The sequence below is a fragment of the Ranitomeya variabilis genome, chromosome 3, assembly GCF_051348905.1.
Source record: "Ranitomeya variabilis isolate aRanVar5 chromosome 3, aRanVar5.hap1, whole genome shotgun sequence".
Classification (NCBI taxonomy): Eukaryota; Metazoa; Chordata; class Amphibia; order Anura; family Dendrobatidae; genus Ranitomeya; species Ranitomeya variabilis.
Genome location: NC_135234.1, coordinates 218,361,633 through 218,381,738, shown reverse-complemented (window position 1 = coordinate 218,381,738; position 20,106 = coordinate 218,361,633). Strand labels below are relative to the sequence as shown.

Genomic DNA, 20,106 nt, shown 5'->3' with positions numbered 1-20,106 from the left:
GTGGCGACATTGGCTCGAGGGAGCTAAGCATCGTGTGGTGGTCTTGACTGATCACAAGAATTTGATTTACCTCGAGTCGGCCAAGCGGCTGAATCCCAGACAGGCTCGTTGGTCGTTGTTTTTCTCTCGTTTTGATTTCGTGGTTTCGTACCTGCCTGGTTCGAAGAATGTGAAGGCTGATGCTCTTTCTAGGAGTTTTGTGCCTGACTCTCCTGGAGATTCAGAGCCGGCTGGTATCCTTAGAGAAGGGGTGATTTTGTCTGCCATCTCCCCAGATTTGCGACGTGTGCTGCAAGAGTTTCAGGCGGATAGACCTGATCGCTGTCCACTGGAGAGACTGTTTGTCCCGGATAGATGGACCAACAGAGTCATCTCCGAGGTTCATTCTTCGGTGTTGGCGGGCCATCCTGGAATATTTGGTACCAGAGACTTGGTGGCCAGGTCTTTTTGGTGGCCTTCCTTGTCGCGGGAGGTGCGTTCCTTTGTGCAGTCTTGTGGAATTTGTGCTCGGGCTAAGCCTTGCTGTTCTCGAGCCAGTGGTTTGCTGTTACCTTTGCCTTCCATGGATTTTATTTCTGATCTCCCTGTCTCTCAGAGAATGTCTGTCATCTGGGTGGTGTGTGATCGTTTTTCTAAGATGGTCCATTTGGTGCCCTTGCCTAAGTTGCCTTCCTCCTCCGAGTTGGTTCCACTGTTTTTTCAAAATGTGGTTCGTTTGCACGGGATTCCTGAGAACATTGTTTCTGACAGAGGATCCCAGTTTGTGTCTAGATTTTGGCGGACCTTTTGTGCTAAATTGGGCATTGATTTGTCTTTTTCGTCGGCCTTCCATCCTCAGACGAATGGCCAAACCGAGCGAACTAATCAGACCTTGGAGACTTATTTAAGATGTTTTGTTTCTGCTGATCAGGACGACTGGGTTACTTTTTTGCCGTTGGCCGAGTTTGCCCTTAATAATCGGGCTAGTTCTGCTACTTTGGTTTCTCCTTTTTTTTGTAATTCGGGGTATCATCCTCGTTTTTCCTCGGGTCAGGTGGAGCCTTCTGACTGTCCTGGAGTGGATGTTGTGGTTGATAGGTTGTATCAGATTTGGAATCATGTGGTGGACAATTTGAAGCTGTCTCAAGAGAAGGCTCAGCTCTTTGCCAACCGCCGTCGCTGTGTGGGTCCCCGACTTCGCGTTGGGGACTTGGTGTGGTTGTCTTCTCGCTTCGTTCCTATGAAGGTCTCCTCTCCTAAGTTCAAGCCTCGGTTTATCGGTCCTTATAAGATTCTGGAAGTCATTGGCCCTGTGTCATTTTGTCTGGACCTCCCAGCATCATTTGCTATTCATAATGTGTTCCATCGCTCGTTGTTGCGGAGGTATGTGGTGCCTGTGGTTCCTCCGGTTGAGCCTCCTGCCTCGGTGCTGGTTGAGGGAAAATTGGAATACGTGGTGGAGAAGATCTTGGATTCTCGTATTTCTAGACGGAGGCTCCAGTATTTGGTTAAATGGAAGGGCTATGGTCAGGAGGATAATTCTTGGGTTGTCGCCTCTGACGTTCATGCGGCCGATTTGGTTCGTGCCTTCCATGTGGCTCATCCTGATCGCCCTGGCGGTTTTCATGAGGGTTCGGTGACCCCTCCTCAAGGGGGGGGGGGGGTACTGTTGTGAACTCTGTGTTCAGGCTCCCTCTTGTGGTCACTGGTGGTATGGTGTGACTTTTGCTTTGGGCTCCCCCTGGTGGCTTTGTCTGTTATCCTGCTGGTCTCTGGCTATCAGCTGGTTCGTTATCCTCTGGGAGGTTCCTATATAGCTCTGTTTTACTTCCACTTGTTGCCGGCTGTCGATGTAATCAGTGCTACTCAGATTCCTTCTGACTACCTTGCTCCCAGTCCATCCAGCTCAAGCTAAGTTTTGTTTGCTCATTTTTTGATCAGCGGTGTTTTTCATGTTTTCTGTTCCAGCTTGCTAAAATGTAATTCCCTCGCTTGCTGGTTGCTTTAGTGGGCTGAGTTTCTCCCCACACACCGTTAGTTGGTGTGTGGGTTCTTGAAATCTCAGGATGGATATTTTGTAAGGGTTTTTTATTGATCGCATAGACCCCTGCTCTATTTTCTGCTTTCTAGTACTAGTGGGCCTCTTTTGCTGAATCTGATTTCATCCCTATGTATGTGCCTTCTTCTTACTTCACCGTTAATATTTGTTGGGGGCTTCTATATCTTTGGGGATTATTTCTCTGGAGGCAAGCGAGGTCTTTCTTTCTCTTTAGGGGTAGCTAGTTCCTCAGGCTGGCTCGAGACGTCTAGGAATTTTTTAGGCACGTTCACCGGCTACCTCTAGTTGTTTTGGATAGGTTCAGATTTGCGATCAGTCCAGTTACCATCTACCTAGAGCTCGTCCTTAGTTTATTCACTTGCTGGTCTATTTGTGATCCTCAGCCATTAAGGATCATAACAATTAATATTCCAAAATTACTAGGAAGAGGATACCACTAAACTTTTGGCCAAAGTATGAAAGCTTTTGTGATCCACGTTTTTAAAAGTTGAAAACTCATTTAACGAACAAATCTGCCTTGTTATATAGGTATTTATATTAAAAAAAACTGGTAAGACTAACTAGTGCATGGTGCTGGGGGCCAAATGCAATATTTGGACAGTCAGTGTGATACTCTAATACCAAATAAATCCACATTATGAAAGCAAATAAATATGCATTATTTCAACTCTTTCAGTAATGAACAGACATCTTCATCATGTAGGGAAAAAAATCTTTATTGATTTGATACTGATTTGTTATGTGATGATTACACTTTTCCTTATCGTATAATTGAATCCCTACAGGAATCAGAAGTACTTAAAAATTACAATCAAAGAAAAATAGATCACTTTGCTTCAACACGCCCCCAATGCACTTCCAAGCTTATTTGCATGTGGTTTCAAAGTTTCATTTGTCAGTGCTGGCACAGTGGATTACTACAAAACAGGTATCACTTCTATCACTGTTCTAGGTCTTATATAGCTTTATCATTAATTTAATTAGTAAAATAGCCCTGAGAGGTAAAATGATAGTCCAATACCTATAAAGCACTTTATAAATACCTATCTTTAAGCCCTAAGCACTTTTGTAATTAGATTTATTATTAAACTTCCAACACTTCTCCCTGTCCTACTATTTCCTATTTGTGTTTTTTTTTTTACTTCACTTCCTGTGACGATTCGTTTGAGAAGAGTCTCAAATGAAACATCACAGAAAGCTGGGGCTGCACTCACTTCTCTGTAGCGTCATTGCTGAAACAGTACGTCATCAAGGGGCAGTGCTATGGTCAGTTAGCACTGCTTATGTCGACGCGTCCCCTGATGACGTCTTGTTTCACGGGGAGATGAAGAAGTGACCACATCTTCTGTACTTTTTTTATTTATTTTTATGTAAAATTTGAGCTACTAGTGGCATAACATTTTTATGTTCTTTTTTATAAAGTTATCAATTTATTTTTCGTATTTTTACATACTGCTAACATGGAACTTGACTATTTTCCATGTTTGTGGCTGGTCTCATACACTGCGATACTCATGTACTGCAGAGCATGAGACCTGTCAGTTTTACAGTAACACTTAACCTGTCATACTCTGCTACTCTGCTAAGGCAGGACTGAATGTGCCACCATAGCTGGCAGAACACAAGGCCATTAACTGGCCTAAAAGTTGCTTTGGTAATGATCAAGACCCCGTGATTGTGGGGAAGCCATGATGGTTAACCATTTAGATGCCACTGTCGCTATGCTATTGACAGGGGCGCCATGATCGGTGATAACAGCAGTAGTAACTGAGGGAAGAGGGTGTATAGCACTCTACGGCACTACTTGACAGTTGGCTTTGATCGTCACTGTGAATCACTGAGAAGATCAAAGCTGGGAAAGCAGAACTAAACCAAACTGCTTCACTGTGATTGGTCTGTCTGTACAGACAGACCAATTACTACGACTGCAGAGTGAGGCCAAAGCTGATTGGTCCTGCACCGGCTAGAAGCATGTCCCCAGTGAAGGTGACAGCCAGTTTGTATTAATTTTGTGGGGTGACAATTTAAATGTGGGGCGATATAATTTAACCTATATGTATATGATTTTGCATAAAGGGGTTAAAGAATAACTTCTATTTTCATTTTTATTTCAGAAATCAATAGTATTAAAAAAATAAGCAACTTTGTAAGATATCTCATAAGATAAATGCGTTTTCCTCTCATCCTGGATTGTTCTTTCACTATCAATTCATGGGTGAAATCTATATTCAGTGAATCAGATTTTTACATTACTGAAATAAGACATGGCAGTTCGTGCTTTTAAAATTTTATGGAAGGGGAGGAGGAGGAGATGGAGGAGGAGCTAGAGGCAGACACAGACATTCTGCTGCAAGTTCTCCTGAAATGACGGTTACAGTTTTCCATAGAATATTATGAGCACCAACTGCCATCTCCTATCTCAGTAATGGAAAATCTATGTTCACTGAATAAGTAAGTTATTTTTAAGTAAAAACTTGCAATTATTGATTTCATAAAAAAATTAAAGCAACCATTACTCTATAGGCATTTTTCCAATGACACTCAAACCTGTTTTCTGAAATCTAACATTTACTATAAGTCAAAAAGAAAATGCTAAAAGTTATTATTTTAAAATAGGTAAAAATATATTATAAAAATCATCTGTGTGAAATTCACTCTGATGTTTAATGTAACAATTACATACCGTGACTTCTGACTGTGAAATTAGCTAGAAATAACACTATGAGGAGTGTAGAACTGCTGATGAATCCCAACAACTTCATCTTCAAGAAACCTAAAAAACAATGTTTATTATTAGTTTAAAAAATTTGTATACCTAATTTTTAAAACACATTTGTTATGCCGAACCTAAGGATAATTGTACTTTCTAGATGACAATTATTGTTGAATATTTATAAACAGTTAGGCTTAATTCAGACATCCAAGTTTTTCACATATGCATAAAAATAATACGTGTCAGTGTTTTTGATCTAAGTGCCATCAGTGTTTGGTCGGTGCATCATCAGTGTTTTAATAGCACCTGCACATTACATATTTTTTCAGCTCAAAAACCTACAAGTCACAACAAAATATTAATCTTGTAGTTATAATACCTGTTAATGGGGAACAAAAATAAAATATGTGATGTTACAGAGCAGAGCAGAGCAGAAGAGAAGAAGTTGCTCTGTTGAGGTGACATCAAAGGAAGCTGTAGAATCATCACCAGAATAGTCTGTGACGACTCTGAGTCGGTGGAGATATGGGCAGAACAGGCAGGTAGTTAGCAACTTGCCCCATAAAAATAAAGTACAAAAGTCTCGGATAAATCCCTTTAATGCTGCCAGATTCCTCTCTCATTATCATGTGAAACTTCTATAGTTCTACTAACATATCACAAGCTAGGGATAATCAATATGGACACAGTGGTATTGTTGGTTGTGGTACTGAATTCTTGAGTAACTCAACGACATGCCTAGGGTGATCAGGCAGGGCATGTGCTCTGGGTGCAGAGAGCAAGGGGACGTCAGTTAGCAGGAGGAGAGGGAGAGCTTAGCTGGGAACTTTAATCCCACCCCTGCAGAACCTCTGCACCTCAGGCACATAGTGAAAATGCTGATTTCTAGTGACCACTTGGCTCTGTGTCTGGGGCACTACTTCAGCATTTAACAATTTCCTTGCCAATGACTATTTAATAGTTCCCTGCACAGGTAGGCACATCAGTGGCCAGGAGAAGATCTTACACATAGCAAATGCTCTTTTTTTTTTGCTTCTCTAACAGACCATATTGTGACTGTCGCCAGCTTGCGATGTGACGGTAAAGTGAGAGCTTGCCGAGACTTACAGCTCTCAATCCCAACTATATTACAGCTTCAGAATAGGTTTTATTTGAAAGGCAGGACTTCTAAATGTGGTTGCGACCGATCTATTCCTAATCCAGACTGAGATTTCATGAATTATTCCTACTCCACTGTTCTTCAGATAGAAGTAGTGAAGAAGAGGAGGAAAACTTATGACGTGTGATTTTCCTTCACTCCCTGTATAGGATTAGATTTTTTCAGGTCAAGCTTTAGTAAGCATCACTGTTATGGTTACCCCAATGACCATGGGAAAAAAAATACAAAACGGACTAGCTCTCGGGTGATGGAAACTAAGGTCGACCGTGACCTGAACCTGACCCAACACTTACAGTAGCCGGGGAATGTACCTACGATGCCCTAGACACCACGCGCCAGCCGGAGATCTAACTACCCCTATAAGAGGAATATACAGGCCTGCCTTACCTCCAGTGAGGAACCCCAAAAGATGATAGTAGGCCCCCACAGATATTGACGGTGAGTTCAGAGGAAATGACATACGTAGGATGAACAGCAGATTTAGCACAGTGAGGTCCGCTTACTAGATAGCAGAAGGACAGGAAAGAGTTACTTCACGGTCGACCTAAAAATCACTATTCAAAAACACCATCCAGAAATTACTTTAAACTCCAGTGACAACTCATGCCACTGGAGTAGTAATTTTCTGTCCACAAGAGCTTCCAGCACTGAAGAGTCACATTGCAGATAGCTGGACAAAAATAGCAAAACAAGAAACAAAATACAACTTAGCTGAACTGGAACTTGAGGCAGGTGAATGCAACAGAATGCTACTAGCACATTGTTGGCCGGCATGTGACTAACAGCCAAGCAGCCTTAAATAGGAAACTCCCCAAGAGGGTGGCGACAGGTAATCAGAGATGGAGGAAGGCACATAAGAGACACTACCATAACAGACCACCGGGGGAGCCCACAAACCGAATTCACAACAGTACCCCCCCCTTAAGGAGGGGGCACCGAACCCTCACCAGAACCACCAGGGCGACCTGGATGAGCACTATGAAATGCACGAACCAAAGGTGCTTCCCCATGAATACCCCGACATCCCCAGCTCAACACAGACATAGATTTCCAGTCCAAGACGGGATTATGAATCTGTAACCATGGTAATCCAAGCACTAAGACATCATGTAGGTTATATAATACAAGGAAACGAATAATCTCCTGATGGTCTGGGGTAAGACGCATAGTCACTTGTGTCCAATATTGTGGTTTATTGCTAGCCAAAGGTGTAGAATCAATACCCTTCAGGGGAATAGAAACTTCCAACGGCTCCAAATCAAACCCACAACGCTTGGCAAAGGACCAATCCATGAGACTCAGAGCGGCGCCAGAATCCACATAAGCATTCACAGTCACAGATGATAAGGTACAAATCAATGTCACGGACAAAAGAAATTTTGACTGCAAGGTACCTGTAGAAAAAGATTTATCAACCTTTTTATCAACCTTATTTATACGTTTAGAGCATGCTGATATAACATGAGCTGGATCTCCACAGTAGAAGCACAATCCATTTTTGCGCCTGTAATTTTGACGTTCGCCTCTAGACAAAACACGATCGCATTGCATATGCTCTAATGCCTTTTCAGAGGTCACCGCCAAATGGTGCACAGGTCTTTGCTCAGAAGACACCGCCATATGGTGCACAGATTTGCGCTCCCGCAAACGCCGATCAATCTGGATAGCCAATTTCATGGCATCATTCAGACCTGTAGGCACAGGGAACCCCACCATGACATCCTTCACGGCATCAGAGAGACCTTCTCTGAAATTAGCTGCTAAAGCGCACTCATTCCATTTAGTAAGCACCGACCATTTACGGAATTTCTGGCAGTATATCTCAGCTTCATCTTGCCCTTGGGAAAGAGCTATCAAGGCTTTCTCAGCCAAAATCTCCAAATTAGGTTCTTCATAAAGCAACCCCAAAGCCTGAAAAAACGCATCTACATTTAACAACGCAGGATCCCCTGGCGATAATGCAAATGCCCAACTTTGTGGGTCGCCGCGCAGTAGAGAGATAACAATTTTAACTTGTTGAGTCTGATCACCAGCAGAGTGAGATCTCAGAGACAAAAACAATTTGCAATTTTCTCTGAAACTCAAAAACCGGGATCTGTCTCCGGTAAAGTATTCAGGCAGAGGAATCTTAGGTTCAGACATTGGAGCACGTATAACAAAATCTTGTAGGTTCTGTACTTTTGTCGCAAGGTTATTCAAACCTGCAACTAAACTCTGTGGATCCATGTTTCAAATGGGTGTAACCCAAGCATTCAAAGGTTAAGAGGAGAGGAGAAAAAAAAAGGCTGAAGACTGCAGTTTAAGCAAGGAATACAAATGATCAAACTAAGGTGCACTTTCAAACACAGAAAAAAAAAAAAAAACCTTTTCTTCTCCTTCCTACTTTAGTGCATATTTTAACACATAGATTTTTTACAGGCCGGCCAAACTGTTATGGTTACCCCAATGACCATGGGAAAAAAAATACAAAACGGACTAGCTCTCGGGTGATGGAAACTAAGGTCGACCGTGACCTGAACCTGACCCAACACTTACAGTAGCCGGGGAATGTACCTACGATGCCCTAGACACCACGCGCCAGCCGGAGATCTAACTACCCCTATAAGAGGAATATACAGGCCTGCCTTACCTCCAGTGAGGAACCCCAAAAGATGATAGTAGGCCCCCACAGATATTGACGGTGAGTTCAGAGGAAATGACATACGTAGGATGAACAGCAGATTTAGCACAGTGAGGTCCGCTTACTAGATAGCAGAAGGACAGGAAAGAGTTACTTCACGGTCGACCTAAAAATCACTATTCAAAAACACCATCCAGAAATTACTTTAAACTCCAGTGACAACTCATGCCACTGGAGTAGTAATTTTCTGTCCACAAGAGCTTCCAGCACTGAAGAGTCACATTGCAGATAGCTGGACAAAAATAGCAAAACAAGAAACAAAATACAACTTAGCTGAACTGGAACTTGAGGCAGGTGAATGCAACAGAATGCTACTAGCACATTGTTGGCCGGCATGTGACTAACAGCCAAGCAGCCTTAAATAGGAAACTCCCCTAGAGGGTGGCGACAGGTAATCAGAGATGGAGGAAGGCACATAAGAGACACTACCATAACAGACCACCGGGGGAGCCCACAAACCGAATTCACAACACATCACTCCAGTTAATTTTTTTTAATTTTCCCATGCATTAGCTATCGTGTATATAAGTGCAGTTAATGTAGTAACATACACACTGGTCACCATGTTCTCCCTGTATCAGCCCCGCTTCAGTACTACGTCACCGCAGAAAAATTAAAGAAGCTCTCCCAATCATTTTTGGGACATGTGCTGCCGAGAACAATGGCAATTTATGTGCACTGAATAATCTTTCACTGATCCTTCAGTATATATCTGAAGCACAGGCTGCCAATGTAAATAGTCTATTAAACTACCGCCGACCGGTACATATTGTAATATAATGTGGGCCTTAAAGAGTCACATCTTGTACCCGCACCACACACAATCATCAATAAAGTTCTGTCTCACACAATCCAAACCTGACCTCTGGCGTAAAGCTGATCAGTCCTTAGTAACACCCACTACATGCTACATAAGGATTATCACTAGGTAAGAACGTCCAATGCATTCCTGTTACAGTCTGCACAGAGGAATAGTACATTACATACTGACATATCTAGGAGGGGAGCAAGGCATGTACCTGGCACACTGATGACTGTAGGGCAGAGGGACACCAATTACTGTTTTCTTTTTAGCTGACTCCAGCAGTCATGCTCCTCAGGGCTCATACTCACTGGTGAGAAACTCGGATGAGTGTCGCATGTTAATACCTGGCACTGCACCCGGCACTTAGATCGGAGCGTGCGGCCGCATAGCCATAAATGCAGCCGCACGCTCCGCTCCTGAGTGCCGGGTATTGACGTGCGAGACTCATCCGAGTTTCTCGCAAGTGAGTATGAGCCCTAACACTGTAACAAGGATTGTTTCAGGGAGTGTCTGCTGCTGAATACTGACTGTGCTTGGGACTGGAGAGGGAATAATCTTAAAAAAAGAGAAAAATATGAGCAGGCCTTCTCAATGGATACCGCGCAAGGAAACATGCAGTGCCGCAGTTAGCAAACCATTCGTAGAAATAGAAAAATATTTTGTTGAATAAAATTCTGAAGTCTTTATTGAAGTATTAAAAAGTTGACCTCAGGGTACATGGGCAGAAAAAAATGTGCAAATCTAGCATTTGTGTTTCGGAATTTAATCTGATGCGACTTTTTAATTCTTCAATAACGACTTTTGAATTTTATTCAGCACGCTGGATATTTTTCTATTTCTACAAAGGGAATAATCTTACTCTTGTTCTGGTCTAAACTGGAGGGAGCATTAAAGTTATAAGGACAGCATGATGGCTTAGTGGTTAGCATTGTTGCTTTGCTGCACTAGGGTCCTAGCTTCAAACCCCAACAAGGACAACATCTGCAAAGACTTTGTATGTTCTCGTGTTTATGTGGAGTTCTTCCAGGTACTCAGGTTTCCTTCCATGTTCCAAAGATATACTGGTAGGAAATTTAGATTGTGAGCTACAATGGGTACAGCGATACTGATGTCTGTAAAGGGTCGTAAGGGAGTAAAAATAAATAAAAAACGTGTGAGATAACGTGATACCTGGCTATGTTAATAATATATTGTGCTATCTGACTAGATAAGGTTACTATATAAATATTTATGTGAGGAGCATTAATTATAAAATTAAGCACTGCAGCATGCCAAATCCTAATAGCTTGTAATATACTCAGCTTCAGAATTTAGCTCTGCTTGCTTTTCATCACATGATCACTTATATGAAATTTTCATACTTACAGTCTCATGACAAATAACTTCTCTTCCTGCTTTTTTTTAATGAAGCAGAAGCTGTAGTTTTTTTTTACTGAAAATTGAGAGAATTAGGAAGAGTAACTCGTTGGCACATGACTGTAGCTATGTATTGTGAATTAGACTTTTTGGCTCCCTCTTGTGGTTACTAGTGATATTACTCTGGGATTGTCTTTCCTCAGTTTGGCACCCACCTGGGTCGTTAGTCCAGGGGAGTTGCTATATAAGCTTCCTGGATCCTTAGTCCAGTGCCTGGCATCGTTGTAATCAGATCCTTTCTGTTTGCTCCTGTCTGCTGGTCCGGGTTCGTGCTAAATTAAGCTAAGTCCTGCTTCTTTGTTTTTTTGGTTATTTGCTTGCTCTCATTTTTGTCCAGCTTGTACTAAATGTGATTCCTGACCTTGCTGGAAGCTCTAGGGGGCTGGGGTTCTCCCCCCGGGCCGTTAGACGGTTCGGGGGTTCTTGAATATCCAGCGTGGATATTTTGATAGGGTTTTTGCTGACCATATAAGTCATCTTACTATATTCTGCTATTAGCTAGTGGGCCTCTCTTTGCTAAATACCTAGCTCATCCTTACGTTTGTCTTTTCCTCTTACCTCACCGTTATTATTTGTTGGGGGCTTGTATCCAACTTTTGGGGTCCTTTCTCTGGAGGCAAGAAAGGTCTTTCTTTTCCCTTCTAGGGTTAGTTAGTTCTCCGGCTGGCGCGAGACGTCTAGAACCAACGTAGGCACGTTCCCCGGCTGCTGCTATTTGTGGTGCTAGGATTAGATATATGGTCAGCTCAGTTACCACTGCCCTATGAGCTGGTTTTTTGTGTTTGCAGACTTAGTAATTATTTCTGAGACCCTCTGCCATTGGGGTCATAACAGCTATGCACATGACATGTGAACTTTTAGATGTTGACTACGCAAACTGCTTAAGCTTAAGTGTATAGGACATGGTGCCTCTGAGGAACCTTATTGTCATGACTGTTGTTGGGTGTCCCGGGATCAGGGGCTCCTTCCATGTCCATAACACTAGGGGTGCCCTAGATCACACTGTTTCCTAGATTACTTCTGATGGTGAAGATGCCAAAGAAGCCAAGGCCACGTACCTTGCTTTAGCTACTGAATCCGCCCTCAGTTTGTACCCTTCCCCCACCCAGGGAAGAGGGTAGTCGTAGTGTACCATAATACACCAACCAGACTAACAAGGTAATATGAACAGGGAAAATGGAAAATACCAATCATACAAATATACACACATAAACAAAGTTAAACACTGGGTAGTGGAGGATGGGATTAAACCAAAGTAGGAGAAGAAAGGTAATTATCACACAATCAAAACCTAGCAACAGTCACAGATAAATCCACCAAACGCCTTCTCCAGCAACAACCACCAACAACCTCCAGCCATGTAGCATAACCTAGCTCTGGCAATGAGTGCTAGCCACGGCCCAGATTATATAGGAGAGGGGAGTGGCTAACAGTGAACAGCTGAGCCTTAAACACAGGAAAGCTTCCCGAAGCTCTCAGCTAGGAAGATTAATCCCTGCACTGCTAGAAGAAACCTGCACCATTTAATATGAAGGTGGAGTTCTTGTAATCAGTGCAGGAGTAGGAGAAATCAGATGCTACGGTCTTCAGGCTCCTCTCTGTCCCGGTAAGCCCGTGACACTTATTATAAGCAAAAACTTTTTGGATAGAGCTCAATGAACCAGTTTCACCCAGTATGTATAGGGATCACTCGAGAAATACTATCTGGCCATATTTGAAAGGATTTTTTAAACATGCAGGCAGCAAATTTAATGTATGTCACTATTAGAGATGGACAAATTCTCCACAAAAGGGATTTTTTGAAATTTTCTTCTTGTGAAATAAGCAAAATTGTGGCTACATGAACCAGAGAGGGACAGCAAAAAGGTTACATAAACCTAAAACCTAATACCTCACTGTTCACCTGTTGCTTTCCTTTTCTATCAAAAAAGCATAAAAGCCATCCCACCACAAGGTGTATCCATTGGGATAATACTAACCTGGGTGTCATAGTTGGGCCCTGTCCTTATTCACATTGATGTCATTTGACTCATGGCAAGGTTTTAATACTAGAGATAAGTTACGACTGTCCAGATGGGTACACCTTTGTTGTGATTTTGCTTTTTGCTCCCTCTAGTGGTCATTAGTGATTTGACTCTGGAGCGTCTGTCTTTTCCTATATCCTCACCTGGGGCGTTAGTTCAGGGGCGTTGCTATATAAGCTCCCTGGACCTTCAGTTCAATGCCTGGCATCGTTGAAATCAGAGCTAATCTGTTGTGCTCTTGTCCTCTGATCCTGGTTCCTGTTTTTCAAGCTAAGTCTGCTTCTTTGCTTTTTGCTTTTGTTTTGTTTGGTATTTTTGTCCAGCTTGTTCCTATCTGTATCCTGACCTTTGCTGGAAGCTCTAGGGGGCTGGTGTTCTCCCCCCGGACCGTTAGACGGTTCGGGGGTTCTTGAATCTCCAGCGTGGATTTTTATAGGGTTTTTGTTGACCAGATAAGTTATCTTGCTTTATTCTGCTATTAGTAAGCTGGCCTCTCTTTGCTGAACCTGGTTCATTTCTGTGTTTGTCATTTCCTCTTACCTCACCGTTATTATTTGTGGGGGGCTTGTATCTTGCTTTGGGGTCCCTTTCTCTGGAGGCAAGAGAGGTCTTTGTTTTCTTCTCCTAGGGGTAGTTAGATTCTCCGGCTGGCGCGAGTCATCTAGCGATCACCGTAGGCATGATCTCCGGCTACTTCTAGTGTTGGCGTTAGGAGTAGCTATTTGGTCAACCCAGTTACCACAGCCCTATGAGCTGGATTTTTGTATCTTGCAGACTTACACGTTCCTCTGAGACCCTGTCCACTGGGGTCATAACAGTATGCCAGGCCAGTATTAAATGTTTAATGCATTGCAGAAGTGGGATTATAAGAAAGAAAATTTTGAGTTTTTTTTTTTTTCCCTCTCTCATTTTTTTTTTTTTCTTTTCCCCTTTACCTCAGAGTGGCTTAAGCTTGCTGCAGACATGAATGTCCAGACCTTGATTACAAGTGTGGACCAGCTTGCCGCTCGTGTGCAGGGTATACAAGATTATGTTACCAGAAATCCTAGGTCTGAACCCAAGATTCCGATTCCTGAACTGTTTTCAGGAGACCGATTTAAGTTTAGGAATTTCAGGAATAATTGTAAATTATTTTTGTCCCTGAAACCTTGTTCGTCTGGAGACTCTGCTCAACAAGTAAAAATTGTTATTTCATTCTTACGGGGTGACCCTCAGGATTGGGCTTTTTCGTTGGCGCCAGGAGATCCGGCATTGGCTGATATTGATGCGTTTTTTCTGGCGCTCGGTTTACTTTATGAGGAACCCAATCTTGAGATTCAGGCAGAGAAAGCCTTGCTGGCTATGTCTCAGGGCCAGGACGAGGCAGAGGTGTATTGCCAAAAATTTCGGAAATGGTCCGTGCTGACACATTGGAACGAGTGTGCACTGGCCGCTAATTTTAGAAACGGCCTTTCTGAGGCCATTAAGAATGTTATGGTGGGTTTTCCCATTCCCACAGGTCTGAATGATACCATGTCCCTGGCTATTCAAATTGACCGGCGGTTGCGGGAGCGCAAAACCGCAAATTCCCTCATGTTGTTGTCTGAACAGACACCTGATGTGATGCAATGTGATAGAAAAACCGCAAATTCCCTCATGGTGTTGTCTGAACGGACACCTGATTTGATGCAATGTGATAGAATCCTGACTAGAAATGAGAGGAAAATTCATAGACGCCGGAATGGCTTGTGCTACTACTGTGGTGATTCTACACATGTTATCTCAGCATGCTCTAAACGTATATCTAAGGTTGTTAGTCCTGTCACCGTTGGTAATTTGCATCCTAAGTTTATTCTGTCTGTAACTTTGATTTGCTCACTGTCATCTTATCCTGTCATGGCGTTTGTAGATTCAGGTGCTGCCCTGAGTCTTATGGATCTCTCATTTGCTAAGCGCTGTGGTTTTATTCTTGAACCATTAGAAAATCCTATCCCTCTTAGGGGTATTGATGCTACGCCATTGGCAGAAAATAAGCCGCAGTATTGGACACAGGTTACCATGTGCATGACTCCTGAACACCGCGAGGTGATACGTTTTCTCGTTCTACATAAAATGCATGATTTGGTTGTTTTGGGGCTGCCATGGTTACAGACCCATAATCCAGTCCTTGACTGGAAGGCTATGTCAGTGTCTAGTTGGGGCTGTCGTGGTATTCATGAGGATTCCCTGCCTGTGTCTATTGCTTCTTCTACGCCTTCGGAAGTTCCGGAGTACTTGTCTGATTATCAGGATGTCTTTAGCGAGTCCAGGTCCAGTGCATTGCCTCCTCATAGGGAATGTGACTGTGCAATAGATTTGATTCCAGGCAGTAAGTTTCCTAAGGGAAGACTGTTTAATCTGTCGATACCTGAACATACCGCTATGCGTTCATATATCAAGGAGTCTCTGGAGAAAGGACACATCCGTCCGTCTTCTTCCCCTCTTGGTGCGGGATTCTTTTTTGTGGCTAAAAAGGACGGATCTTTGAGGCCTTGTATTGACTATCGGCTTTTAAATAAGATCACTGTCAAATTTCAGTATCCTTTGCCGCTGTTGTCTGACTTGTTTGCCCGGATTAAAGGTGCCAAGTGGTTCACCAAGATAGACCTTCGTGGTGCGTACAACCTTGTGCGCATTAAGCAAGGGGATGAATGGAAAACCGCATTCAATATGCCCGAAGGTCATTTTGAGTACTTGGTGATGCCTTTTGGGCTCTCTAATGCCCCTTCAGTTTTTCAGTCCTTTATGCATGACATTTTCCGGAACTATCTGGATAAATTTCTGATCGTTTATCTGGATGATATTCTGTTTTTTTCTGATAATTGGGACTCGCATGTGGAGCAGGTCAGGATGGTCCATTTGGTTCCTTTGCCTAAACTGCCTTCCTCTTCCGATCTGGTTCCTGTGTTTTTCCAGAACGTGGTTCGTTTGCACGGCATCCCTGAGAATATTGTGTCAGACAGAGGATCCCAGTTCGTTTCCAGATTCTGGCGATCCTTTTGCAGTAGGATGGGCATTGACTTGTCGTTTTCGTCTGCTTTCCATCCTCAGACTAATGGACAGACGGAGCGAACTAATCAGACTTTGGAGGCTTATTTGAGGTGTTTTGTCTCTGCTGATCAGGACGATTGGGTGACCTTCTTGCCGTTAGCTGAGTTTGCCCTTAATAATCGGGCTAGTTCCGCCACCTTGGTTTCGCCGTTTTTCTGCAACTCTGGTTTCCACCCTCGTTTTTCTTCGGGTCATGTGGAACCTCCTGACTGCCCTGGGGTGGATTCTGTGGTGGATAGGTTGCAGCGGATCTGGAATCTTGTGGTGGACAACTTGAAGTTGTCACAGGAGAGGGCTCAGCGCTTTGCCAACCGCCGCCGCGGTGTGGGTCCCCGACTACGTGTTGGGGATTTGGTGTGGCTTTCTTCCCGCTTTGTTCCTATGAAGGTTTCCTCTCCCAAATTTAAACCTCGTTTTATTGGTCCTTACAAGATATTGGAAATTCTTAATCCTGTGTCCTTTCGCCTGGATCTTCCTGTGTCGTTTGCGATCCACAACGTGTTTCATAGGTCCTTGTTGCGGCGGTACGTTGTGCCTGTGGTTCCTTCTGCTGAGCCTCCTGCTCCGGTGTTGGTTGAGGGCGAGTTGGAGTACGTGGTGGAGAAGATCTTGGATTCTCGTCTCTCCAGGCGGAGGCTTCAGTACCTGGTCAAGTGGAAGGGCTATGGTCAGGAAGATAATTCCTGGGTGGTCGCCTCTGATGTTCATGCGGCCGATTTAGTTTGTGCCTTTCACGCCGCTCATCCTGATCGCCCTGGTGGTCGTGGTGAGGGTTCGGTGACCCCTCACTAAGGGGGGGGTACTGTTGTGATTTTGCTTTTTGCTCCCTCTAGTGGTCATTAGTGATTTGACTCTGGAGCGTCTGTCTTTTCCTATATCCTCACCTGGGGCGTTAGTTCAGGGGCGTTGCTATATAAGCTCCCTGGACCTTCAGTTCAATGCCTGGCATCGTTGAAATCAGAGCTAATCTGTTGTGCTCTTGTCCTCTGATCCTGGTTCCTGTTTTTCAAGCTAAGTCTGCTTCTTTGCTTTTTGCTTTTGTTTTGTTTGGTATTTTTGTCCAGCTTGTTCCTATCTGTATCCTGACCTTTGCTGGAAGCTCTAGGGGGCTGGTGTTCTCCCCCCGGACCGTTAGACGGTTCGGGGGTTCTTGAATCTCCAGCGTGGATTTTTATAGGGTTTTTGTTGACCAGATAAGTTATCTTGCTTTATTCTGCTATTAGTAAGCTGGCCTCTCTTTGCTGAACCTGGTTCATTTCTGTGTTTGTCATTTCCTCTTACCTCACCGTTATTATTTGTGGGGGGCTTGTATCTTGCTTTGGGGTCCCTTTCTCTGGAGGCAAGAGAGGTCTTTGTTTTCTTCTCCTAGGGGTAGTTAGATTCTCCGGCTGGCGCGAGTCATCTAGCGATCACCGTAGGCATGATCCCCGGCTACTTCTAGTGTTGGCGTTAGGAGTAGCTATTTGGTCAACCCAGTTACCACAGCCCTATGAGCTGGATTTTTGTATCTTGCAGACTTACACGTTCCTCTGAGACCCTGTCCACTGGGGTCATAACACACCTTGTTGTGGTGGGATGGCTTTTATGGGTTTTTTTTTTAAATCAAAATAGCATTTACTAAGTATATTATGTTATTTACATGTACGATTACTATTTACTTATTTACTTGCTGTAGGCTATATGCTCATTTTTGTGTTTTTTCTTGGGTTTTGTCTGTGAAATAGCAATAGTGTGAATGTGCTCTTACACTTTGCACCTATACCAGCTTACAGTCCAGCTCAGTTTTTTGTTTCCTCAGTTATAAATTGCATTTGTAACTTAAACAATATAAACCCAATTACAAACTGCTTATTCCTAATCATAGCCAAAAAGATGAAAAGGTTTTCCATCATTTTTGTATCACATAAATGTATGTAATTAGTGATAAAAATCATTTTTGCAGTTGAGTTGCATTGAAAATGTTGCACTTTCTATATCCTCTATGTTGTACTGTATATTGCTGGCTGCAGAATGAGTTGATAGATAACCTTTCAGCTCACTATTGTAAGGGTACCGTCACACAGTGCCATTTTCATCGCTACGACGGCACGATTCGTGACGTCGCAGCGTCGTATAATTATCGCTCCAGCGTCGTAGACTGCGGTCACACTTTGCAATCACGGTGCTGGAGCGATGCCGAAGTCCCCGGGTAACCAGGGTAAACATCGGGTTACTAAGCGCAGGGCCACGCTTAGTAACCCGATGTTTACCCTGGTTACCAGCGTAAACGTAAAAAAAACAAACACTACATAATTACATTCCGGTGTCAGTCCCCCGGCGTTCTGCTTCTCTGCACTGTGTAAGCGCCATAGCCAGAAAGCAGAGCGGTGACGTCACCGATGTGCTCGCTTTCCGGCCGGCAGGCGCTCACAGTGCAGAGAAGCTGAGACGCCGGGGGACAGACACCGGAATGTAAGTATGTAGTGTTTGGTTTTTTTACGTTTACGCTGGTAACCAGGGTAAACATCGGGTTACTAAGCGCGGCCCTGCGCTTAGTTACCCGATGTTTACCCTGGTTACAAGCGAACACATCGCTGGATCGGTGTCACACACAACGATCCAGCGATGTCAGCGGGTGATCAAGCGACGAAAGAAAGTTCCAAACGATCTGCTACGACGTACGATTCTCAGCGTGATGTCTGATCGCAGTAGCGTGTCAGACACAGCGATATCGTATGTATATCGCTGCAACGTCACGGATCGTACCGTCGTAGCGATCAAAGTGCCACTGTGTGACAGTACCCTAACTTTATCTGTCTTTTTTCTCTCCTTTCAGCTGATTTATGATCACAGACTAAATTACAGTTGTGCAGGGTAACAGTTATAATAAAACTCAATTCCAAAAATAATTTTTAGCCCAAATTATATGCATTTAAGTAAAAAAAAAAAGTACCCCAAGGTGGACAACTAATATATTAATTTTTACGTTAACTGAATATAAACTTACGCGTGCTCTGGAGTTGTCAGGTCACTTGTATAATTCCAGTCTTTAACTCTGTGCTTACTTCTCACTTCAGAAAGCTCCACCACACTTGGCTTTCTCAAACATTAATGTTTTGGAAAGGGGGTTAGGATACAGAGTAATACTAAAAAATAATTAAAATCAAAATTAAGTGAAAGTTGAGAAAATAACTTTAAAAAGGAAAAAGTAGAAGAAGAAAAAACAAAGCAAACCATACCACAGTATGTTTAGAGATAAGTGAATACTAGCTTCAACAGCAAGGTTTATAAATGGTGACGAGTAAGTAACGGTAAGAAGTGAAGGGCGTGTTATAGTTAATCCATGTGTAAACAAGTTGATGTTGAAACTCATATTGATCCAGAGATCTTTACAAACAAAGCAAAATTCACATGAACACTGACTTTTACTTCCTTTTAATTTCAGCTGAACTCACAATTCATTAACTAAAATAGCAAGTGAAAGTGGCCCTAGATTGTACATAAATTGTGATAAATGGCTAAATCTATTTATTTATTATTATTTATTATTATTATAGTGCCATTTATTCCATGGCGCTGCAATAGTATGCAGGTACTGAGTATGTCACCACGAAACAGACACACCAACAGTTGAGGGGTTTAATAACAGGAATCAGGTTCTCCTCGCAGGGAGGAAGCAGTGGAATATAACTAGCAATAAAACAGTGCAAAAATATGGGAGTCAAACAGTGTAACAGAATTAAGCAGGAGTTCTTGAGAAAAAGAACACTTATCAGTCTGATGAGGAATTGCTTGAAGGGTCGTCTTCTCCAACGTAGGTGCCGAAAAACAGCGGCACTTGTCATCCCTCTGTTGTCCGTGGGCGGAGTAGTCTCTAGGAACCCGCTGCCTGGGGTTTCGGGAGTTAATGTGATATGCACTGGCTCTGAGTCTTTAGCTTTTACAGCACAGCCTATCCTGGGAAAATGATGGTCAGTCTATTATTAAGTCTCTCACCAGGAATCAAGGGCTCTGCACTGATACCGTGGGTACCAGGAGTCACAGTCTCTGTACTGATACCCTGGGTACCAGGGGGCCACAGTCTCTGCAGGGGCCAATGTATTTGCACGGGTCTCAAAGTGCCCCTCTCCAGTCACAGCAGAGTCCGCTTTCATGTACTCACAAGGTGTAGTCTTTCTGGGCAATCTCCCTGTATTTGTCCTCTGACCGGGAGCTATCTCTCT

The 20,106-nt window shown here is 43.3% G+C and overlaps 1 protein-coding gene across 1 annotated transcript in view; it reads right to left on the bottom strand.

Moving 5' to 3' along the window:
- The window catches only part of LOC143815679 (complement receptor type 1-like), a 184,092-nt gene extending 164,905 nt beyond the window's left edge, over positions 1-19,187 (bottom strand). Inside the window, exons 1-3 of the mRNA XM_077295191.1 lie at positions 19,123-19,187; positions 18,891-19,029; positions 4,722-4,811 (exon numbers count right to left, since the gene is read on the bottom strand). Coding sequence (XP_077151306.1) covers positions 4,722-4,800 — 79 coding nt within the window. The 5' untranslated portion in view covers positions 4,801-4,811; positions 18,891-19,029; positions 19,123-19,187. The remainder of the gene's footprint in view (positions 1-4,721; positions 4,812-18,890; positions 19,030-19,122) is intronic.
- Positions 19,188-20,106: the final 919 nt, after the last annotated feature.